This window comes from Camelina sativa, chromosome 7 (assembly GCF_030686135.1).
Source record: "Camelina sativa cultivar CO46 ecotype springtype chromosome 7, ASM3068613v1".
NCBI lineage: Eukaryota > Viridiplantae > Streptophyta > Magnoliopsida > Brassicales > Brassicaceae > Camelina > Camelina sativa.
The window spans coordinates 26035379-26059587 of record NC_141886.1 but is presented as its reverse complement, the minus strand read 5'-3'; the positions used below and the strand labels follow the sequence as shown (position 1 = coordinate 26059587).

Sequence of the window (24209 nt, the reverse complement as noted above, 5' to 3'; positions counted from 1 at the left end):
ATGTTTGGGATGGCCTTCTTTCTTATTTGATTGTGTGTTTTGTGTTTCTTCGCAAAGACTTCAAAACAAATCGGATAATTTACATTTGAATGATTTTTATGACTCAAAAGCTCCAAAAATTCTTCCAAAAAAAAACTCACATCGTCTTCTTTTTCTACTTTTGTTTCTCTAAATCCAATAAATATGCCCCTTCTTCTTTTCTAAAGTGAACAATATATACAGCCAAGATTTCAAAGTAAAAAATTCTTCACATGTTTACCATAAAAAAAAGATTTCAAAGTAATTGCTCGGTTTGTAAAAAAAGCATGCTCGCATCTGCTCACCAAAACGAAAGTAAATACGCAAATCCTTACAACTTGCATACTTCATCTCCAAGGATTAGTATATATAGGTAAGAGTTTATCTTGAAATTGGTTGTGTATTAATTGGCCAGTCGATACCGGTATCGAAGATTTGATCAAATCTAGCTCTTAGAATGCAGAAGTCAAATCTTACTCTCGTGACCTGCTTATGAATATGCATGAGAATTCGTCAACGACTCGCAAGGCAAAGTGGAATATTCACTAGTAATTTTTTTTTTTTGAACGACTCACAAGTAAATTTTTATTTTACTAATTTTGATAGAATATAACTGGTTTCAAATATAGAAAATTTATAAGTGCATCTAACAAACAAATTAGCTACTATTGTTATTTTATTATACATCATATTCATCTCTAATGTTCGGGCATGAATTAGCCTTCCCCGAGTGGATCTACATTTTAGAGTTTAAAGTTTAGACTCTTGATCTTCAGCAAACGAAAATGGTCCAATTAGGATATGAGAAATGGTACTGTTCAGTTTTAGGCCAAAGATGCAATCCGCGGTTCAATCAACTATTTAGAATGGAATTTGGGTGGTGTGATTTGAAGGGATGACATGCAAGTGCTGTCAAGACTCAAGAGTTTAAGTATGTGTTTTGCCCAAAAAAAAGAGTATGTGTATGTGGGTCGTCTATTACAAACATATTGACCACAAATATTGATATACGTAATTTAAAAGGCCAACCATCAAAGAAATAAAATTTAAAAGCATTTAATATATTAATACCAAATGCGCTTCATTATCATTATCAAATGCAAATTGCGCCGCTAATTCACGCGGTTCCACGTGATCAAAGACAGTAGAGTGGGTCTGCTTGCTTCGGCTCTAACGAGGGTACAAGGTATATGAACGAATGAGTAAATCTTTACTGATTTTAATTTTAAACTCCTAGATAGTGTATAACCAGTTGCGTACTAGTATAATATATTTAATTAAGAGGTATAATTAATAGTAGCTAGTTTAAGATAAACCACTAACGGTTTAAATCTTTGTTTTTTATTTTTTGAGCTACAATTTTGTTTTTGTAAAAAGAGCAAAATAACCTTTATATCCTTTATATTTATACATTTTCTAAATGTTGAAAGTATTAACGTGAAAGCTAAGTTTTTCTACTTCGATTTGAGTGAGCAAAAAGTTTCTAAATACAGAAAAAATACATTATATTCATGTATTAGTTTGGGTAAAGATAGAAGATAATGACTCGTGACCTAGACCTAGACTAGGGATCGCTGTCCATCAAAACTCCCTTAAACACAGCACGCACTTTTCTTACAGTTCATATTCATTAAGTGTAAGCTTTTACGATTCCCCTCGTTAGTACATTTATGAGTTTAGTTTCTATTTTAAGCTGAAAAATATATGGAAAAAAACGAAAACTTAGTTAACATATTTTCTAGCAAAAATATCAAACAATTTTTTTACGTGAAGTAAAAAAGAATTATAGGTTGACAAAAAAAAAAACTATAGAACCAGACCTATCATAAGAATATAAGATAGATGCAAATGCAATTATGCAATATACACACCAAAAGAAGATAAATGCAATAAATCATGCCACATAGCTTATATAAATTCAACATTAATGCCACGTTGTCCTGATTAGACCAATAAAACAAAAAAAATTACAGATAAATTACCGCACGTAGGCGTCGTTGAAAAAGTTATGTCATTGAAGGTCTAATCGCCGTGATTAAGCGGTAAGCCTCAACGATGAGACCGTCCGTGACGATAAAATGTCAAAGCAATGTGACGTTAGTCTTTCCTTTTTTTCATTTATTTTTCTCAGGCTTCGTTTTTTTCTTTTCCTTTCTCAAACTTTTTTTTTTTTTTTTTTTGGTTTTCTCAGACTTCCCTTTAATGTATGATTTCATATAATTTCATCACAAAACAATAAAACCGAATTGAAATGGGAAACAAACGGTGCAGAGGGTTTCACGGGGGAGGGACGAGTGGAGAGAAAACTCCCTGTTCTAACACGTGGCACTATAGTTACCATTGATAAAAACTAACACTAATGAGTTAATTAAAATGGGAATTATTTAGTTTGCAGAAAGAAAAAGAAAAAAACAATATTGTAGCAATTTATTTTGTTTTGATTAACACAACAGAAAATATCAATATTTACTAAACCAAGACGAATCATTATTTAAATTTCGATACGAGTATTCAGTATACTAGTATAAGACATATTTATACGCCTTCATGTATACTGTCTTGAATCCTAAATCTGTTGTGACTATATATAATTACGACAGTTCTATATATAGTCAGGAAAAAACGCGTCATTTAGTTTTCATCATCTTAGTTACACGTCTTTAGATTGTATAAGAGATTATGAATATACCGATGAAAAATGTAGAGAATAAGCATAAATATGAATGGAATGGAATGATTACTCTAAGAAAAATTACTTAAAATAATGTCACCTATCTATTTTATCCATATTCTTTTTCTCTCTTTCTTTTTAATTAATATAGTGAGTGATATTTATGTGATGGGGATTCGCTCAAACTGGAAGATAACTGTAGTGAAGTGCCCAAAGCAAAAGATCTTCATGGGACTCTCTATGTCTTAAAAACCTTTTCTCTCTCTCTCTCTCTCTCTCTCTTAAACCAGAGAGTAAATCCAGCAAACTTTCCACTTTCAGAGATCAAAATTGTGTTGCCTTAAATGTTGAAGAGAGACTAACTCCATGGCGGCGTTTGCAGTTTCTTAATCTCTGCTCATCATTTACCATCACTCTCTCAAAGCAAAGAAAAGGAAATCAAATCAAGATTTACCCTTTTCTTTGATATCTCTTTGTGGTGTGTTGTGTCTGTGTGTGATGTGGATTACCACAAGGGAGAGAAATGGCAGGGTTCTTCTATCTAGGAGGGAGAGACAACAACAACAACAACAACAACAACAACAACAAGCAAGATCATCACCAAGTAGACAAGGATCATCATCATCAAGACAAGAGCAATTATCTTTATCTTTACAAAGACGAGATCTATAACAACAACAAGGGTTTCGAGATTTGGCCTCCGCAATACTTCCAACAACAAGAACAACAACAACATGCCTCAGCTCCTCCAAACTTCTACTCCTTTGGAATGGTTCCTAGCGGAAGCAGCAGCAACAACAACAATAACCGGAGCCGGAGTTTATACTTCAACGTAGTCTCCGATCATGAGCCGGGAGGGTTCACGGTGACGAGACAAGGAGGTATGAATTGTCAAGATTGTGGGAATCAAGCTAAGAAAGATTGTCCTCATATGAGATGTAGAACTTGTTGTAAAAGCCGAGGCTTTCACTGTCAAACACACGTTAAGAGCACTTGGGTTCCTGCTGCTAAACGCCGAGAGCGTCTAGCCCAACTCGCTTCTTTGCAGCACCACTCAACCTCCAGCCGTGAAACGCAAAATACGAAACGCCTTCGAGAAGCTAGTGGTGGTGATAATAATGATGATAAAGACCATAGTGGTGGTGGTGTATCGGCTCTTGTTACTACCCGTGTGGTGAATGCTAATTCTAATTCAGGTAAAAATTCGATCATGGTATGTGTTTTTTGGAATTGATGATACTGAATTAGCTTTCAAGATTGATTGAATTTTCATGAAAAAGTGTCAAATTTTTTAATTATGAATATTTGTGGAGAAGTACAACATCATTTGCGTGTGAATGAGGATGTCCGCCGGATATTGCTACTGCTTTATTTATACAAGTTACTGTTCCTTAGTAAACCTGACGACATAAAAAGGTTTATTCAAGATCGATTTCATGTAAACACAATGCAATAAATACTTAAAAGATTCGATTTTAATAATCAAGAACAAGTTATTAAATGAGGCTAAAGAACAAATCGTGTGTTTATTTTTTGGTATTCTTCTAATAATCATTAATAAAATTTAGGGTTGGAGATGAGCCAACACTTGCCACCGGAGGTTAACTCACCGGCGGTTTTCCGGTGCGTTCGAGTGAGTTCAATAGAAGAGGATGAAGATGATCAAGAATATGCTTATCAAACGGCTGTAAACATTGGAGGACATGTCTTCAAAGGCATTCTCTATGACCAAGGACCAGATCAAGATCATCACCATCACCTTAACCTCCTTGCTTCCACTGCAACCACCACCAATGTGGAAGAGACCGCCACGAAAGCTGTCGCAGGTAACAATAATAACGGATTAATGCTTGATCCTTCTTCGCTTTACCCGGCTCAACTCAACTCCTTCATCGCCGGTACGCCATTCTTCACACCTCCAAGGTCTTGAGATTCGGATCAGTTATTAATTATTGTTATATCTTTAAACGTTATAATAATGAGACTTTCTTTTTAATCGTTGTTTTTGTATTCGTCTTTGTCTTTTGAAATTTCGTGCAATCTGATAAAACACCCTTAGCTAGCTAGGTTGTTACTTGGTGGTGATTAACATGCATATTGTACGTACGTTTTAAAAAAAAGATCCATGAGGGTTAAATTAATGTTCTAGTTTCAAAATTTGATCTTTTGCTATATTGTTTGGTAACTTATTGCACTTTCTCAGGTTTCTCATTTGGTTATCAATCTTTAGTTCAACAAATTTGGTTTGAGTATTATAATATTTCTTAATAATTAATCCTTTTTTTGGCCTACGACATATATTTAGTACCTTTTCAAGGTCAAATCAAAAATCCTTTATTTTAAAAAAACAATTAATACAAATATTTTTGGGTTTGATATTGATTTAGCTTTCTGGTTGGTGTTGAGCTCCAAGCTGCTTTTTTCCCCGTTTATCCGTTTGCTTGCCGGATCTTAAAACATGACTTAACTAGGTTTCGTGTTCCATCGATCAAAGATTTGAAAAATATATATACTATATGTTCAGCAATTTTTCATGTAACTTTATATATAATACCCAATTGAATTTCTCCAGAGTAAAAGTATTAATTAAAAGTAATTCTCAATTACATCTCTGAGTTGATGGAAAAACTTTAGTTAAAATAATGGTCCTGAGAGGCATTGAATCACGCGTATATGCATAAACTTTAATATAGGTTGGTTATATCTTCTCTGGTTTGAGTTTCCTAGTGTTGCTGAACATATAGTTAAAATAATGGTCCCGAGAGCTTTAAGCCTCGTCGGTCTGTTTTTCCGAAGGTAAAATTTCGTCGGTTTAGTTTCCGAAAGTTAAAAGATCTGCTGGCTTTTCATGTATTCCACCTTTATTTTTCTTTAATAATAAAAAAAAAGTTTCCTAGTGTTGAAGCCAAAAAAAATTACATAGATATCTTCGAATAGGACCCTTGAGTCTTTTATGGTTTTTTACTTAGATAATATCGCGCCATTCTATCTAGATGTAACCCCTATCTACGATATTAGGAGGTTAAGGTTAATTATTTGGAGAACGTCAAATTGTGAGTAACATGTGAATTGTGAAATATTGGAGTAGAGATGTGTATACGGATGATAAATACAGGGCATTTATATCAAACTACTTCCCTGCAGAACTATCATATTTTTAGCTATTGGATTTTTACTTGCATGGATGTTACTATCATTCGTCAATATATAGCTAATTCCCATTTAGTATTTTTTTCTTACAATTTATTTGAAGTATAAATAGTAAATACTGGTCGATGCTAGACATGTGTATACAAATGACTGATCGAGTATGAATCTAAAATCGATTTCTGTTATTCTTATGTAATGATATAATAATTTGTTTATATGTATGTGTGAACTGATACTGTTAACAATAATAATGATTAGCTATAGTACTGTTATAGATTGCTTGATTTAGGACAAATAAATATGACAGAGGAGAAAGATGGAAGTTTCTCAAAAACTGTAGAGTGTCTGACTCACGACATGTGATTCAATCTCTCTAGATCAAAATTATTATTAAAAAAAATAAATGTAGTTGATCCAAAAATCATGATCATCTCCTCTGAAGTTTTACTTAATCTGTCAACCTTCCTGTTTCGCAAAAGTCCTACAGCCTCATAGGATTAGCCTATATATGGTTGTTCTTTGGAAATACCTTCCCTCTGCCCATGATTTATTATAACTAATGTTAACTTTTTTTTTTTGTTGGTATTATTATTACGTACTGATGACGTGCATGTGATTCCAGTGCTAAGAGTAAGTACTTAATTAGTCATCCTCACAGGTCAAATGTTTGGCAAAGTCATTAATTGCCATTAAAATACGGTAGGTTAAGTTTGAAAATTGAAATAATAGCTTTCATGCAAGTTTGAAAGGATAGTTAGCAAGTAAATTGTTAATTAATTATGTTCGAAAAAAGGAAATTGATTTGCTAAGAAAGTATGAAGAAACTGTAAAGTCTATGGTCAAAGTGAGAAACTAATTCCCGAACAAAGATTTTTGAAAGCATATCCTCAACATCTGTTATATACTTATACCTAACTCGATTATGATTGATATGACACTTTCTTTTCTTTACCTCACTTCTCTTTTACAAAAATCACACAGTATAAATCTTCCAACGCGTCATTAAATAGTGACCATGTGAAAGGAATTCGTAAACTGATAAAGAACAGTTTTTTTTTTTTTTTGGGTATCAAACTAACTTCAGTTTTTCCCCGACTTATTGGATTTTTTTTTAGCTCCACGTACATATTTAATTTTCTATAAAAGTGTAAAGCTAAAAACTCTTATCACTATATCCAACAAACATAAAATCTAAATTCGGCGGCCTTAAACCGAAAGAATACATACGTACTTAAAGATGAGGGATTGGTTCCCCTTTGTACATGAAACAACCGAGTGTAACTAGTGGTTAGGGTTTCTCAGTACTGATTTAGTTAAGTTCTTTCTGAAGAATTACATCTTTTGTCATTGTCCTGATCGCCATGATCCATTTCTAACTTCGGTATTATTGTTTCCTCTTTTGTCAACAACTTTGGTGTGTCTTTATCAGCACAATAGTGGTCCAAACAATATGTATCCATCCATCTAATACATACACCATACATCCAAGCATGGTTTTATAGTATCACGCAATCAGCACAACAGTGGTCCAAAAGCCCAAACCAATCTGCATAACTATACACCATACATGATAAGATCCATGCATGTTTTGGATGTATGCAGTATGTTGTATCTACATACATATCCCACCTATTAATCATGTCACATAATACGAATATTATTTTCTTTTGTTTCCGGCAAGAAAGAACACTCTTCTAGTAACGACGAAATCAAGTGTGGCAAAACTGGTTTTTGAAAATAGTTAATAATACCCATTTAAAAACTGGGTTTTGGACTTTTGGGACAAAATCTATGGGCCTTGGCCCAAATATTTCAGCGTCCAAGTCGGTCCGGGGTATGTGTTCTCCTTGTTTTCACCTCCGCTTCAGAAGTAAAAGAAGAAGACTTTATAGTTTAGGGTTAAGTCAAAACGACAAAGTTAAACCCAAAATCCGAAACAGAGTTCAGATCAGAGCTCAGGAGAAGAGAGGAAGAATCTTGAATTTGGAGCAAAGAGAGTGTGTAACGATGGAAGACGATCGAAGTAACCCTCACGAACTCGATTTGGAGAAAGGCGAGCGACCAATTTGGTTGATGAAGTGTCCTGTAGTTGTCGCCAAGGCGTGGGGGAAGCTAACTCCTCCTCCGCCTCCTTTTTATTCCTCTTCCTCTGAATCTATTGACTTGGCGAAGGTTGTTCTCAACATTGATCCTCTACGACCTACCCCCGAGGTACATGTTTCGTTTTGATTCTCATAAGTTCTTTTTTTTTTTTTTTTTTTGAGGTGCCCTAGTTTGTTGATTGAGTTACCTTCATTATTCCGATGGTTGTGTCCATAAAGTTCGAATCTTTCATGCCGATTTCACTTACCCATGTGGTTGATTTATCAAATCTAGCGTATGGAAGGATCCTGCTTTAGCGTATGGTTGTGTTTTGTATTTCGATTTATGATTGTTCTTTTGTATCAATCAATCAGTTCACTATGGAGATGGTTCGTGCTGAGTATGAGAACATGCCAAAGAGCTACGCTGTGAATATGTTCAAAGACTTTGTTCCGATGGAGGTCTTTTCGGATGTCAATCAAGGTGATTTCCCTATTTGGTTTTTTTACCTGTCTGATTGATAACATTCAGATTTTGTATGTTCGTTTGGCTCTCCATCTCATACTAGGCAAGCTACTCTATAGTTCATACAGCTCTTGAAGGAAAGGTCGATCACAAATTCGATATGAAGCCATATGGTGAAAACATTGAAGAATATGCAAGGCTTTGTCGGGAGAGAACGAGCAAAGCCATGGTTAAAAATCGACAGATACAGGTGTTTGTTTCCCTTTAATTTCTCTCTCCTACGCTGGCTCTTTTGGTTAGCTAATTATGTAAGGACTTTTGTTTCCGTGAATTGCACTAAAGGTTATCGATAATGACCGCGGAGTACATATGAGGCCCTTGCCTGGAATGATTGGTTTCGGTTCATCCAATTCAAAGGTAAAAATGTTATTCTTTTTCTCAAATGATTTAGCATATATGGAGTCATCATTAAGATGGTAAAAGAGTAATGAAGCAACAATTCAGCTTCAATGCTCGTTCTTTATCAGGCTAATTACAATTCAGGATGGATTCTTCAACTAATGATTTGAAACTTGAATCTTTTGTCTTGATCTTTTCTATACGATATCAGCGTTGTTACCAATGTAAAAGTTTGTGTTTGTGTTTGAATGAGCAGGAAAAGAAGAGACCTGCCCCAGTCAAGCAAACAGAGGTGAAGAGGACGAGAAGAGATCGTGGTGAGCTTGAAGGTATAATGTTCAAGCTGTTCGAAGGACAACCTAACTGGACATTGAAGCAGCTTGTACAAGAGACGGACCAACCAGCACAGTTCCTGAAAGAAATACTGAACGAGCTGTGCGTGTACAATAAGAGAGGATCGAACCAAGGGACATATGAGCTTAAACCTGAATACAAGAAAAGTGCTGAAGATGACACAGGTGGGCAGTAAAACCAATCCCTTGTGTAGTAGTACTCTATACATGTGCCATAGTCATAACATGGTTATTAAACCCTGAGTCACTGATCGGGGTAAAAAGATTTTAGCAGAGAGGAGAAAAGAAGGATTTTAATTTGTCAAACTTTTTTATTTTGTATTATTGACCGAAACAGACAAATATAAAAAGAGTGCTTTGTTTATGACATAACAAAATTACAAAATCATGTGGCGGTTTGGTTGGATATAAACATGTAACGAACACAAAAGTCTTGTCCAAAGAGACTGAGACGTCAATGTGTCTTCCACTGCTTGAACATGAGCGTGATTGAGCGAGCATTTGAAAACGACCTGATTTTCTCCTATAAACTGCGTCCGAATTATTCACTCTGAAGATTCCAAGTTGTGTTACATTTGAGCCGTAGATTGGGATGGTGGATATTAATGGAAGAGACAACAATATAAATGGTAATGTACGTCCCACCTTTTGTTTGTGGCAGACATACTAATCATGTTTACATTTTGAGTTCTCCTCTAACTGTATTACTCATTTCAAAAATTTCGATCACGTAAGTTTTGAATGAATCAGAAGAACGACAGTTCAATTTCTTTCTATGGAATAAACTAATTTTATGATTTTAGATTAAGACACACATTCATCAAATATATAACATAGTTTTCTAGAAACCTACTAAAATAATACTAGGAGAGAAACTCGTGCGTGGCAAGGTGGTTACTGTTTTAGAAATTAAAACTAAAGACAGCCCGTAGAGTGGCTATTCTAGTTAGGTGTTGTTTCATTTGTGCATCAAAATGCATATGCCAGATAATGTTGTTCGTTTAAGCACAAATAAACACATTAGTGAAGTGTAGGAGCTGATTTATGACACTCATCCAAAACTATTTAAATTTAAAATACTGAGATATTACTCTCTTTTAACACACACAAAAAAAAAAAAAAAAAATTACTCTCAGGATTTTTCAGTCGTTTTGGCAAAATTTAGATAATCATGCTAATCTACAACAAACACTATGAGAGAAATTAGTATTGAACTTGATCAACTCACCTACTCTCTAAATTTGTTTTTTTTTTTTTTAGTTTTTTACTAATTCTCTCTCAGCAAGCCGAAATAGAATTTGATTAGAAAATTTGTTTTAAAAGATACAGAATCCCTAGCTCCTTTTACAAACCCATTTACCTTTTTGATCCTTTAAATAAATTTTCATTGTTACTGGATCTATTTATAGGCTAAGGTCGTATCATAAAAAATTATGATGAAAACAGTGAAAAAAGCATGCAAATTTAAGGAATCATCATTAGTACTTTAACTGTTAGCAAAATCTTTTTCTTTCCTTTTTTTTTATAGCAAATGCTGAAAAGATATAAGTTCTCTTATTGTTTTTTGACCAAGTCACAGACGTAAACGAAGAAAACAAGCAGAGGAAGATTGCGAAAAAGACATGTAAAGTGGTAAATTGTAATTTTGTTAATTATTTTTGTTTGTTAATTACAAACTGTAAATCTTTACAGACAAATATTCTGCGCGAATGATTTCTCAACTGTATATGTATTATATTAATCATCCGATTACATTAAAACAAAAAATTTTAAATAGAAAATATATACACGATCTTAAAAGTTATGAGAACTTAATTCATGTGAGTTAGCTTATGGAGCACAGAAGCGTGACTTGATAAAAGGAAGAGATAACAAAATGATCATGTTTAAGGTGGAAAAATGGTGTTATAGAAGACTATAAGAAATTAAATTATGGCAATTATATCAGTAGTTTAATCATGTCGGACTATCTCTAACTAAGAAATCCCACCAAATTTCATGTCAAATATAGTGGATGGGTTGAAATTTTCCCATAATTAAGTTATGCATGCATGCCAAGCAAAAGCAATCGAGATGAATAAAAACAAAGAAAATATAAAAAGTCAGTATATGTTTGGACATAGAGAAGACCTCGCATGCAAAAAGCCAACCCACAAAATAGTTGCAGAAACACCTAATTGCCTGTTAGGAAAAAAAAATTATATTTTTTCAAAGAAAAATTTTCGTTGAAAATTATATTTTTCCAAGATAAACTGAGTATAAGTTTTTCTTGATTTTATAATAAATCAAGTTTTTAAGAAAATATCTGTAAACAAAAATTGTGTAGAAATTGTATGGCCTCATGTGTTACAAATTGGCTAAATTTTCGTGAAATATTGTGAATCTACAACACGTAACAACAGGTCGTAAAATGCAACAGCCCACAGTTCGTCGAACTGAAATCAAGAAAAAAAGAGAGCTGTTTATAGTACTAATAAACGTATTGGAATTATGTTAGTGGGATAAGTGGCATTAGTCTTATAATAATATGTTGAAGGGCATACTTGTCTCGTCGTTATAGTGTTGTTGTACGTCAAGGTGTCTCCTTAGTGACATCCACTTATCATCACAATTCACAACGAATCTAAGGACACTCTATATCAAACATCAATCAAAGCATCGGATGAATACTTTACATACAGTCTTTCTATCATAAAAGTAGAGACACCATTGAATTGCATGTGAACGGTGAACCACTACAGTTATGGAGGTGTATACATTCATTAAATGTGTTCCAGTTTTGCAGAACCATGTCTACGTTCTTCAGACAATCAGTCGGAACGTTATATCTTCGCTGATTATGACTGATCACACAGCGTATTCGCTAATTAGTGAGACAATAAGATCAAGTTTATAAGACTCCAAATTTATGCATTGATCTTCTCAAAATCTCTAAAAGTAATTTCTTTCTTTTTATTAAAAATTTAGGTTAAAGCTAAAACTATTTGTGTCCTAAAACTAAAATTCAAAAGAGGAGTGAGAAAAAGAGAATAGAGAGAGATCGGAGACAAGAAGATTCGCTCGTGGGCGAGGAAGAATGATAAATAAATGAAATAAAGTGAGGAAAAAGGAGACAAGGCAATTAAATATCCCAACTAAGATTGGTCTCCCTCTCCTCTTCTTCGTCTCTGCTCGTTACCGGTTACTGTCTTGCTGGGTCCTTACCCGATCCGTTACTGTCTTGTTGGGTCCTTACCCGACCCGATTCTTTACCCTTTACCCGAGAGATTTAGATCAAACTTTTTATAAAGAGTTAAAGGGTTTCTATTCTTCTTTTTCAACCTAAAAAGGGATTTGTTTTCTTCCTTTTTAACTAAATAAGGGTTTATCTTCTGTCACAAGACGAAAAATGCTAATTAATAGCATCAAATTGTATTTAACTAAACACTTTTGTAAGCACTAGTTCCGGAAATTGGGCTAATTAATAGTGAACCTTCCGTCTTTACCATGAATAATACGCCTTCTTTAATAGCAAATGATGTTTAGTGATCTTTCACACTAGTAGTCTTCATTAAGAAACAAACCAAGATACTTCATCCTACCATCGACTATAATAAATTTATTATTTTCAGTGTTATGCAATTTTGAATTAAATTTACTTAGTTATGAGTTCAGTGCTTGTTTCGCATAGGTAACAATAGATCATCATTTGGGAATGATATAAAACTACCTAAAATTTAAACTAGTATAAATCATGAAGCTAGGTTATAGATCTCATGATGGGCATCATATATAAACTACTCGACAAATTAAGTTTAGGTGCTGGATTTGGTTTGTATCCATATATACCTTGTTATTAATTTTTCAAGGATTCAGAAATCCAAGCCAACAGCAGAACTTAGAAAACAAAAATTACTAGCACACATCATAAATTATGTGCCAAACGTACGGTCGGCTTTAATTTATTAATGACAGTGGTAAAAACATAACGAAAATATAGATGAGGTGGGATCTTCTTCACTAATTTTAAACAGTCGGTGAAAAAGGCAATTGATGTCTTCTGATTCGCTACCATACATGTCATTTTCTAAACCAAAAGCTTCACTATGAATGAATGGAAGAAAGGCTCATGCTAAGACCTCTAGCAAACTTTATATTTTTAGATTTGGAAATTTCCGTATAGTAAATGAAGGGGTCTAGTCTTGTCTTCCCGACAAGTGGCACTATAAATACGGTTGAGCATACGTGTGCCACTTTCACGGCCAATGGTTTCATCACATACTATTATTTTCATAAGGTTTTGAATTTTTTTTTTTTTTTAAGAATACCCTAAAACTACACTAAACAAAAATGATTTCAAGAAACGTCACAACTATGTTATTGTTCATAAAAAAAATTACTATAAAAAGAATAATATTTTTCATTTCTCAACGTATTACATATTTACATGTGGTTATCTAAGACAGTTTTTGTGAAAACAAATTCTGCGAAATGTTTTTTCGTCGTGATATTACTACATTCGTGGAACGGGGGAGAAAATACATATTTGGTTTGATTTCACGTGGATATGCACATGTTTCTGAGCACACTTTACTAAACAGTCTCACTGTTTTGTATACATTGTCGATCTCTCCAAAAATAACAAAACAAAAAAGAAAGAGAAAACTGAAAGAATACAAGCAACCATCAAAATTTTCGATGATTCTATTCTATAAGGATACAAATGTATTTGACTATCGGAACTAATATTAAAGTAATACAATTACACTTACACATATATATATATATATGAATATATATATATATATATGAAAATAGAACTAGAATAATTGAGGACAAATACAGATAATAATATTGGTGTAAGCGTGTACATAAATATTGATCGTGTATTGTGGGTCTGTGCCTACGAAATAAGAGGTACTGTGGGTCTCACGGTTCGCTAGTGCGCGTGGGGATCGTCCCCACAAAATTAATTATCATTTTTAACTCATAATAGGGAAAAAGAGTTTCAATAAATATAGTTAAAAGTTAAAACAAATAAAAAGAAAAATGTAAATAAAAAAAACATTAAAACAGAATTTAGGAGTACTATTATAAGATTGTTATTCTCCTGGAGACTACTACTGTACAAGTAATAATTAGTGGCACTGCCATGCTGCTTCAAACAAATATCAAAGGAAAAGGACAAACTAAAACCATTATAATGTCTAAGATAGTGAGTACATATATTGAGGAATACAGTGTAAATAATGATAAAGAAACATATGTGCTTTTTTCAATCTAAGTTATACCTTTTTGATTCTTCAGATTAAAATGAAAAATTAAGAAACCATAATGATGGTTGCGTTAATGAGTAGTGGCGTGAGGGTTGTCATGTCAGCTAAACAGCAGAAAAAATAAAAGAATGTGGGAGACAGCCTTTGCCTTTCACACAATTTTTAAGCTCTCTTCTTTTTTCTAAGGAAAACAATAGTACACAGTTAAATATTTCGCGGGCCCTTTGTTTCAATCAACTTTAGATTTATTTATTAACAGCTGCATGATCGTTTTACTCGAGTTTGAAATCAATCAGAATGTTTTAGTTTATTTGTTATAACATTTTGAGGACTTATTTTTGCTAAATTTGTCATAATCCCTAACCTGCAACTAATAATCTAAAATAATATCTAAAATTTTGGCAATGTCTTTAAATTTGATTATATACCATATCTATTCTTCATTTTTCAATCTTGATCTTGATGTTGTAACCTACAAAGTGAAAAGTTGTCACTTTTATGAACAAGTTTTGATCTGCCAAATTTGCCTCAAGTTATACAAAAACTGGTTTTCTGAACCGGAAACGGTAATTGTAAAGTTCTTGGGAATATGTTTGAGTTTTGAATATGGGTTTTACTGTTTTTTTTGTTGTTTTACGCTGAATCAATTAACGGAAGTTTTATTGATTTGTGATTTAAAATTCAAATAAAGTTTTAATGACTTTAATATTATATAAAATATGTTGTTATTAATTTGTGATTTGTAAAAAGTCAATAAAAATCTTTATAAATCTGGGATTATTAGATTCATAATTTTATAAAATCAATAAATTTTTTGTATTATTCAACTAAAATAAAAAATTTAAGATTATTAATAAATTCAATTATTCTGTTATTAGTTTATGATTTTATATATTTTTCATCACAAAATAAAAGTATAGAAATTATCATTAAAATAAAAATATTGCTTAGAAGACGTTACAAAATTTTTAAAAAAAAACTAATCAACAAGATTATCGAAAGCTCCCTAGACCAAGGCCATTGGGATTGCTCATACAAATACTATTATTAAAAAAATAATAAAAAGAGATTCTTCCTTATAAACGATTCTCAGAATAAATAAGACATGTGTCACTTATTTAGTGGAACAAATATTAAAAAATAAATAAATAAAGAAAATCTGTATTAAAAAAAATATATTTTTTTTATTTTTTTTAAAAACATTCAGCTTTACTCCCGGAAAAATCTTTCACTTATTTCTTTTTTACAATTTTATTGAAGCCATCAAAATTCTTTATAAATCATAATTCAATAAAACCTTTAACCGGATTTTGTTTATGTGGTTAGTGAAATCAAAACGCTATGTCGAATAGTGTATCCATGATAATCCAAAAACGCGATTACTACTTTAACATCTCAAAAGATTTAATTATCTTAGGTAAAACGTTGTGTTTATATTTGGATGTGTGTTTATTCTCTCAACAAAATTATAATGATTACAATAATATATAGTAAAACACACAAGAACCAAAATAACCAATAGTGGAATTATAAAATTAATCAAAACTTTAATTTCCCAATTCAGTATCATATTCAAGGAGTGAAAATGCTACCAAAATAACAAATTTGGTGGAAACAACAAAAAAAAAAACACAAATGTGCCTAAATCCATATTATTTTCAATATTTTCACATTGTTATGACTTATGATTAGGTTTTTAATAGATGAGATACCATATTAGAAATCTCAAGTGTGGTGGTTCCCACAAGCAAAGAGGGGAATGAGATAGCTATCTACCTATATTTATATCTCCCACAACTTCACTCTTTTTCCTCAATCAACAACACACACAAATTAACACACTCGTTCTCCTTCTCTCCATCGTTTGATCGGTTGTTGTATCAGTTCGATCCAATGGCGGATAACACCGGAAACGATAACCGGAGATCGATATGGGGAGTCCCGGAGAAGCTTCAGCTTCACATAGCGATGCTGACGTTGCAATTCGGTTACGCCGGGTTCCACGTGGTGTCTCGAGCTGCTCTCAACATGGGGATCAGCAAACTCGTCTTCCCTGTTTATCGTAACATCATCGCCTTGCTTCTTCTCCTTCCCTTCGCTTACTTCCTCGAAAAGTAACGTTTTCACTTCTTCTTTATTTCAAACCCTATATATGTTTTCTAGTTAATAGTAATTTAACTAACACACACTTAATTGTGTTATTTAGGAAGGAGAGACCAGCGATTACTCTCAACTTTCTCATCCAGTTCTTCTTTTTGGCACTCATTGGGTACATAAAGATATCTATATATTTCCTTCACTCTGATCTTTTCAATAACAAAATTGGATTACTAATTAAATTGTTAAATGAATTATTACACGACAGAATAACAGCGAACCAAGGGTTTTACTTGTTGGGACTAGACAACACTTCACCAACATTTGCTTCTTCCATGCAAAACTCTGTTCCCGCCATTACTTTTCTCATGGCTGCTCTTCTCAGGTATTGATGATTGATTCCATATCTCCTTTTTTCTTTCTTACTCTATTAATAATTCGAATCAAAATAATACTAATATTTAAATAAACTTATGAACAGCTAGGTTATGTATCACTTTAATAATGTTCAATTTGACTTGTCAACGTACCATAAAATATTATACGTAGACAAACATTAAATGGCCCTTGTAAATTAATTACAAAATAGTGATGATCATCATAGTAGTAACCATACTGTTCATCATGTACTCTATGTAAAAAACAAAACAGGATTGAGAAAGTAAGAATAAACAGAAGAGATGGTATCTCCAAAGTCTTGGGAACAGCTCTTTGCGTAGCCGGAGCTTCCGTCATCACTCTCTACAAGGGTCCAACCATCTACACTCCGACCAGCCACCTCCACACTCACCTACTCACCACAAACTCAGCCGTAATAGCGCCGTTAGGAGACGCCGCGCCCAAAAACTGGACACTTGGCTGCCTCTACCTGATCGGTCACTGTCTCTCGTGGTCTGGATGGCTCGTGTTCCAAGCTCCAGTTCTTAAATCTTACCCGGCGAGGCTCTCGGTTACATCTTACACTTGTTTCTTCGGAATCATTCAGTTCTTGATCATTGCTGCTTTCTGTGAAAGAGAATCTCAGGCTTGGGTTTTTCACTCCGGTTGGGAGCTTTTCACCATCCTCTACGCCGTTAGTATTTTTTTTTTCAAATCTTTTATGTTTAGCCATATTGTTTTTAAATCGATCAATTTAGTCCTTACAAGTTTTGGTTTAATTTTCAGGGAATCGTAGCGTCTGGAATCGCGTTTGCCGTTCAGATTTGGTGTATTGACAGAGGGGGTCCAGTCTTCGTTGCTGTTTACCAACCTGTTCAGACTCTTGTCGTTGCAATCATGGCTTCAATTGCGTTAGGCGAAGAGTTTTACTTGGGCGGGTATGTCAAATAAATAAAAAGAGCGGTTTATTTCAAATTTAATTATACTCCAAGGACGTAAACGTTGATTTGTGCCACGTGGCGGGTTTTTAATGGCAGGATCATTGGAGCGGTGTTGATCATAGCGGGCCTCTACTTCGTATTGTACGGTAAGAGCGAAGAGAGAAAATTTGCAGCGCTTGAGAAGGCGTCGATCCAGTCACCCGCGGAGCATGGTATCGAACGTGCACCTGTTTCTCGCAACTCGATCAAGTCGTCCATCACGACTCCACTGCTCCATCAGTCAACGGACAACGTTTGACTTGTTCTTTATCTCCACTGCTAATAATTACAAATGTCATTTTACCCCAATTAAAAAGGGAAGAATGGTGTTGCCCGTTTGTGTTTTTATGACTTTTGTGTCTGCTTTTCCTTTTTTTTTTTTTTTTTTTCATAATGTTTTCTCTTTTTTTTTTTCCTTTAATTATTAGTTAACTAAGAAAGGTTTTTGAGAAAGGAAAAAACAAAAAAAAATGGTGGATGAGACATCATTGTTCATGGGGATGAAGATGAAGATGATGATCTATGTGGGAGGAGCTTTGGATTGGGACTTTTCTATATAAAATATCTGGCTGATATATTAGTGCCATTTTTCTTGTGTTTTTTATTTTTATTTTCTTTCTTTCCTTTTCGATCATGATCAATAGAATGTTATAATTTGCAGTTATGATCTCTAGTAATTATCAATGTCGGGATATTCAATTTGGATTAGATCAAACGATTTGTTCTCGAGTCTCAACTGAAGCAATGGATCTTTCAACAAAATTGATTAAAAGTTGTCTATTTAAACAAAACAAGTTTGGTTAAAAATTTATTCATTTTTCAAATATCCAAAAACTTAGCCGAATGGACAAAAGAAAATAAACATTTAAACATAATATACCAGTTGAAAAACCAAAACTTTATGAATATTAAAACCTAATATAATAAAATATGGACCATCTAAAAAAATTCAATATATCCATCTGTAACCAATTGTCTTTTGACTTCTGAGTTGAACGGTCCATAAATTAACATGGTATTAAATTTTAGATGACTCGAGATAGCTATGTTTTTCGATATGAATATTTGGTTCGAGATACCACTGAGGGTCTTTCTCCGTTCTCCTGGCCTGGGCCGGCTTACACGTTAGTTTTCTTACATATCAAATATCATACTATATTTTTCTCTTTATGTGAACAAGTCCATTAACAAAAGTTTCTTCATGTACATAAGCAAAGACACAGTCATACAGTGCATGCATAAACTAAGTCGCAGAAGTGTTATCTCTTCTGCTATCTTTTTTTATCTGGCATTGAATGAATAAGAAACCAAAATTTTACATGTTAATTAGTCGGTATGTGGATTCAGGATTTGGTGTTTGAGTTTGACCCAATCACTGTTTACTAGGCATTAGGTAGAGAGTAGAGACCATTTATATGGGCCAAATATAGATTTTGGGCTGACGATAAACGAGCCATGTAGTACAGTTACACACAGCACAAAGACGAAGGTATGAAAAGAGGATATAAGAAGTAAAAAACACAACAAACGAGACAATTAAAAAAAGACTGAAAAGCCCATCGAAAACAGAGATGTAGTCTACACACTGACCGTTACACACAAACGTAACATTCCCGTTTTCTTTACACATATACATTGCACTACTTTTACACTACAGACAAACGACATTTATAGATGTGAACATATATAATTACATGGAGCTGGTGTATATTTACATATATAACCTACATCACGGTGACAATATATTTGTATAATGTAATTTTTGTATATGATAGTCTTTATAATTAAGGAGAGTTTAGTGACACCTCAAAGTGGGGAATGAAAGGAATCCCAATTAGAATAGCCACCGGAAATACAAGTATCAAATCGAGAAATATCATTATCTGATCCTTCATTAACCCAAGGAAACCCTAACGACATTGTAGCTTCTTCCCATATAGAAGAATCATCCATTACCGGTAAATCCACGTTTATATGCTCCCATGATATCTCCTCTGTCACTCTCCTACATGATGACATCTCGTTGGATGAACACGGCGACTCGGAGTCGCTACTTTTTCCACCGGTGTTGCTGCTTGGTGTCGTTTGGGATGCCTGAGACGACGGCGTTTCAGGGTAACTTCTGAAGGACTCTGGGAGGTTAAGGTGAGCCTCGGGACCATAAAGCTTACGAGCTGCGGAGTCATAAGCCAAGGCAGCCTCGCGGGAGGTGTCAAAGGTACCGAGCCAAAGACGAGCTCCTCGGTTAGGCTCACGGATCTCAGCGACCCATTTTCCCCAAGTGCGTTGTCTAACACCTTTGTAAGTGCAAGACGCGTTATCGGGTCCACCTTTTCCTCTCATACAGCCTTTCCTCGAACTAGCTTGGACAGTTCGTTGTTTCTTGTTAGCACCAACCATCATCACCTTTGGCTCTATGGATGACATGTACGGATGTTGACAGCTCGAAAGTGATGTTATGTGAAGATTTTTTGTGAGTGATAAGGCAAAGACATGATGTAATGGGTAGGTGTGTATATATAGTGGAACATAGTGATGAAACGTGGCGTGGAGAAGAGATAGCTGGCGCAGACATGACGGAGGGTCGTGTCGCGAGGAGGAATCTGGTGTTGTGTTTCTAATCCTAACACTTGTCTCGAGAGACCCTTCTCTTTTTGGCAACAGTGATCGTAAAACCAGCAGAGAGAGAGAGAGAGACGATTTGAGTTTTTCTAAAAAAACAAAAGAGAGAGAGATATGGATAAGGTCATCCACGATTGGGGAAATATAAAATATATATCACTATGAATTAACGGTTCGTCGTGTGAACGCATTTAGTACCCAAATTAGCCTAATTTCAAATAGCTAAAAATTAAAATTAAAAATTAAAATACGGAGTTACATTATATATGTGCTAACTCAAATAATGTAAAAGTTTAATTTTATATTACTAGGAAGCCATAGAATCACCAAAACTTTTCTCGATGAATCACTGATATATATATTTGTCAAACAAATCATATCATACAAGTTGTAACTTGTAAACATTGAAAAAGAAACGTAGGTAGGTTTCCTTAACTCTCCGTACGTAAGTAAAGTCACCAAATTTTTTTCCTTGGTGTTATCCATTCTCTTGGCTTTTAATTGCCACGTGAAAAAAAAACATAACAAAATACAAGTATGTATGAGTGTAAGGGTCAGTCATGTGGCGACTATTTGTCCACGAAACTGAACGTGCGGGCCCCGAAGGTCTCTCGAAAGAAGACACAAAGTTGAAGTTTTGCTTCTCTTTTTTAGAGAACATTTATGGTCGAGACACACGTGAAACGGCTGCCTCTTCTCATGAGTAGTTTGATAACTACAAAAGCTCTGGTTCCAATTATCTCAACATATTTTTTTTTTTCCAAATAAATAGTCTAGAATTTAATTTGAAGTTTTTTACTTCCAGATAGATTATTGTGGAATTTGGTAAGTAAGCATTATTAACAAAATCAATGCAATTGCAAAACTAAGATAAATTAACAACTACCTTTTTGTCAAAATTATACTTTAGACGATAGAAATTACTTTCGAACCTTGTCTAAGAAAAAACTAATCAGGTAGATTTTTGTTTTTTTTTGTTATTACTGCCCATATCGATAAAAATGCTTTATTCTAATTCAGATCATCTATCTAGTACCCCAAAAAAAAAACATAAAAGCAGTAAGGTTATTAAGATGAATTATCTTGTTCAATGACTTTTTTATGGTGGATTTGACTTCGATAGTCCCATGCCTTGTGATAGTAGCACAAAAACTCTTCTCCGATCTATGAGCTATCACGAATTTTTTTGATTGGGTATATCTTTCTGAATATCCATTCCCGTTTTTTTGTTTTTTCTGTTGTTGTCAAACAATCCATTCCCGTTAAAGTGAAGTATCTATTTGTTTTTTAATATATCAAATAGCTTTAGATTAAATAAAATTGTACGTGAGACAATGATTTTGACCCAAAAAGAATGTCGATAACAAAGTCAAAGTTGTTGTTACAATAGTATAAAATTATGATAGAAGAGAAATATATCATCGATGGTGAGTGATGTGTTGGGGATTATTGCAAACATTCATTAGCCACAAACTTTTAGTGAAAAATAATCAAATGTAATATTTTCCTTCTAGAGAGTCCAAATTCCAAGATATGATTAGCTTGTAGGTTGGTCATCATCTTCGCTCTTCTCTTTGAGGATCATATATAAATAAGATGCAACGCTAAGACTAGCGGCGCCTAAGGCGATTCCTCTGAAGACATCGAACTGATCGTACTTGTTATAAAACAAAGCCACGAGAACCGACACGATCGGCCACGTACAAACACTGATCACGTTCGAGAACACGGCCGAGACAGCCAACACTAGCCCCACGATCCCGACCCAGTATATCTGCCATGCAACGGCTTGACCCACCATAGTCCACACGTAGGAAACTTGCCCCTTCGAGAACCCATCCATCTCTCTCTTCAAGTTGTGATGGTCGCCGGAGATGAAAACGGCTGCGACAAAGATGACAGTGGCAAGGAGAGACGAGAAGATCAGCAACTCAAGAACAACGACGAAACTTGCTTGTTTTCTATCTGGGGATTCCTTGCAAACGGAGATCAAAGCCTCGAATATGCTTCTGATCTGGGAGAGGAGCAAGGAGAAAAATCCGGCGGCACATAAAGCCACATACATAACACGAAAGTTGTGTATCTTCCCGTTGTAGATGATGGGTGACCCGGCGGAGAAAGTGTAGAGTGTGAAAGTTCCGGCTAGGGTGGCTAAGATGAGAGAGAGAATCATCCATATATTGAATTTGACTCTGTTGGTAAATATAAAGATGGAGAAAATGGGGGTGAAGAAGAGCTGTGACGTGTAGATGAGAGTGAAAACTTTAAAGGGGATCCGGTGTTTAATGTTCGAGAAAAATGCTTGAAAAAACATGTAGATGACGATAATAGGGTAAACTACTATTAGCGTGACGGTGATTCCAGCGGAGGTAACGAGAAGTTGTTTCCGTTTCTTGGAAGAGAGGAGGAGGAGAAGGAAAGGGATGAGGAGGATGGGGAATCCGATGACTTGGAGAAGGGATTGGGTCCAGAAGCTGTACCTACGGCTCCGGTTTCTGTGGAGGAAGTAATAGTTCTCGAGGATTCTGACGATGCATTGACCTGTTACGGCCAAGATGATGCATATGATGATGGTAACCCACTTTTTGAGTCTTTGGTTCGAGTCACTGGTTTGGTTTATTGGTGTACTTGAGCCGTGCTCCATATAGAGCGGCACTTGAACAAATTGTTCTGCAAAGGAGAAACAATGTAATGGTTAATCACAACATATTTGATCAGTAAAAAAGCCGTTAAGTAATTAAAAAAAACACATATTTTATCAGAAGAATCTGTTTACCTTGTGAATTAGACTGCATTGGTTGATTATACACCATTGATAAAAAATATACGAGTTTTCAGAGTTTGGAAGCGAATGGTTTAAGATTTGTTGTTATTTGATTATGTTTCTGAGGAATTTAGAAAGCTGGATTTATGTCTTTATAGCCAAGCAATGGTTTGGGGGTGGACTTTGACGGGGTAAGGCTGATTTTCCTAGTTGAGCAATTGGGTTTCAGACTTTAGTTACTATTTGCAGACGAAAACTGAGTATTTAAAAATCCTTTTCACATTCTATTATATTTCATTGTGATTTTGTCAGCGGAAGACTCATTATTCTGACATATTCCTATGAGTAAGAGACCAAGTATAGTGAGATGACTTTCTCATTCAACTTCCCATGTTTAGGAATTAATCCCAGGAAGGATGGCCCAATTAAACAGCTCGCTACATATGGTAACGAACACTTCTTAGTTCTTACCGAAAACAGGAGAAACAAAACTAAGTTTACACAAACATTTGCACAACATTAGTATGTGATATATCATGACTCGTGGAATCTAGAACTCAAAATTCAGCCTAACGGCATTCCATCAATTTAGTGGAATACAACTTTACATTCACTAAAAAAAGAAAGCAAAAATGTGACATCAGGATTATACATACCTTGCGGATTTTTTCTGCATTAGCTTGTAGCTGATTGTCACTCGTGACTTCCTTAGCGCCTGTTTGTGTTAATATTCTCACCCGGTGGTTTGAGGGGTTGACTTTGACGGCGCAAAGCCTCCTAAAACATGTGTATCAGTACGACTTTTGAGCATGTGCATTATAGGTTTATAGCTGTTCTAATGACAACAATAGTGACAAAAATAATGAACAATTATGAGCTGAAAAAGTCAATTGATTTTTTTTTTTTTTAAAGAATCATTGTTAGACTAGTTAGATCATTGTTAGACTAGTTAGTTGACTATGTATTGAAGAACTT

At 34.4% G+C, this 24209-nt stretch overlaps 5 protein-coding genes across 5 annotated transcripts; 3 read left to right on the top strand and 2 right to left on the bottom strand.

Moving 5' to 3' along the window:
* The first annotated feature begins 2762 nt into the window (after positions 1–2762).
* On the top strand, positions 2763–4846 carry LOC104702301 (protein SHI RELATED SEQUENCE 5-like). The gene is made up of 2 exons (XM_010418142.2): positions 2763–3885; positions 4258–4846. The coding sequence occupies exons 1-2, from the start codon at positions 3213–3215 to the stop codon at positions 4617–4619; spliced, it is 1035 nt and encodes a 344-aa protein (XP_010416444.2). The 5' UTR covers positions 2763–3212; the 3' UTR covers positions 4620–4846.
* A 2837-nt stretch (positions 4847–7683) lies between these two features.
* Positions 7684–9515, top strand: LOC109124670 (transcription initiation factor IIF subunit beta). Its single transcript, XM_010418140.2, has 5 exons — positions 7684–8050; positions 8296–8404; positions 8506–8636; positions 8729–8803; positions 9042–9515. Exons 1-5 carry the CDS (start codon positions 7847–7849, stop codon positions 9312–9314), a joined length of 792 nt encoding a protein of 263 aa, XP_010416442.2. The 5' UTR covers positions 7684–7846; the 3' UTR covers positions 9315–9515.
* A 6589-nt stretch (positions 9516–16104) lies between these two features.
* On the top strand, positions 16105–18512 carry LOC104702299 (protein WALLS ARE THIN 1-like). Its single transcript, XM_010418139.3, has 6 exons — positions 16105–16507; positions 16600–16662; positions 16759–16875; positions 17142–17562; positions 17655–17806; positions 17906–18512. The coding sequence occupies exons 1-6, from the start codon at positions 16287–16289 to the stop codon at positions 18105–18107; spliced, it is 1176 nt and encodes a 391-aa protein (XP_010416441.1). The 5' UTR covers positions 16105–16286; the 3' UTR covers positions 18108–18512.
* Positions 18513–19492: 980 nt separating this feature from the next.
* Positions 19493–20585, bottom strand: LOC104702298 (dehydration-responsive element-binding protein 2D). Its single transcript, XM_010418137.3, has one exon. The coding sequence runs from the start codon at positions 20273–20275 to the stop codon at positions 19655–19657; it is 621 nt and encodes a 206-aa protein (XP_010416439.1). The 5' UTR covers positions 20276–20585; the 3' UTR covers positions 19493–19654.
* Positions 20586–21808: 1223 nt separating this feature from the next.
* LOC104702297 (putative purine permease 15) lies at positions 21809–23357 on the bottom strand. The gene is made up of 2 exons (XM_087456386.1): positions 23247–23357; positions 21809–23140 (listed from the first exon to the last, which is right to left on the bottom strand). The coding sequence occupies exons 1-2, from the start codon at positions 23281–23283 to the stop codon at positions 22008–22010; spliced, it is 1170 nt and encodes a 389-aa protein (XP_087312512.1). The 5' UTR covers positions 23284–23357; the 3' UTR covers positions 21809–22007.
* Positions 23358–24209: the final 852 nt, after the last annotated feature.

Bases quoted from the DNA above. Each gene is read 5' to 3' on its own strand.
- LOC104702301 (XM_010418142.2), top strand. From the start codon at position 3,213: ATGGCAGGGTTCTTCTATCTAGGAGGGAGAGACAACAACAACAACAAC. The intron at 3,886-4,257 runs GTAAAAATTCGA...AATAAAATTTAG, and splicing joins GAATGCTAATTCTAATTCAG to GGTTGGAGATGAGCCAACAC.
- LOC109124670 (XM_010418140.2), top strand. From the start codon at position 7,847: ATGGAAGACGATCGAAGTAACCCTCACGAACTCGATTTGGAGAAAGGC. The intron at 8,637-8,728 runs GTGTTTGTTTCC...ATTGCACTAAAG, and splicing joins TTAAAAATCGACAGATACAG to GTTATCGATAATGACCGCGG. The intron at 8,804-9,041 runs GTAAAAATGTTA...TTGAATGAGCAG, and splicing joins TCGGTTCATCCAATTCAAAG to GAAAAGAAGAGACCTGCCCC.
- LOC104702299 (XM_010418139.3), top strand. From the start codon at position 16,287: ATGGCGGATAACACCGGAAACGATAACCGGAGATCGATATGGGGAGTC. The intron at 16,876-17,141 runs GTATTGATGATT...AAAACAAAACAG, and splicing joins CTCATGGCTGCTCTTCTCAG to GATTGAGAAAGTAAGAATAA. The intron at 17,563-17,654 runs GTTAGTATTTTT...TTTAATTTTCAG, and splicing joins TTTTCACCATCCTCTACGCC to GGAATCGTAGCGTCTGGAAT.
- LOC104702298 (XM_010418137.3), bottom strand. From the start codon at position 20,275: ATGTCATCCATAGAGCCAAAGGTGATGATGGTTGGTGCTAACAAGAAA.
- LOC104702297 (XM_087456386.1), bottom strand. From the start codon at position 23,283: ATGGTGTATAATCAACCAATGCAGTCTAATTCACAAG. The intron at 23,141-23,246 runs GTAAACAGATTC...TCTCCTTTGCAG, and splicing joins AATGCAGTCTAATTCACAAG to AACAATTTGTTCAAGTGCCG.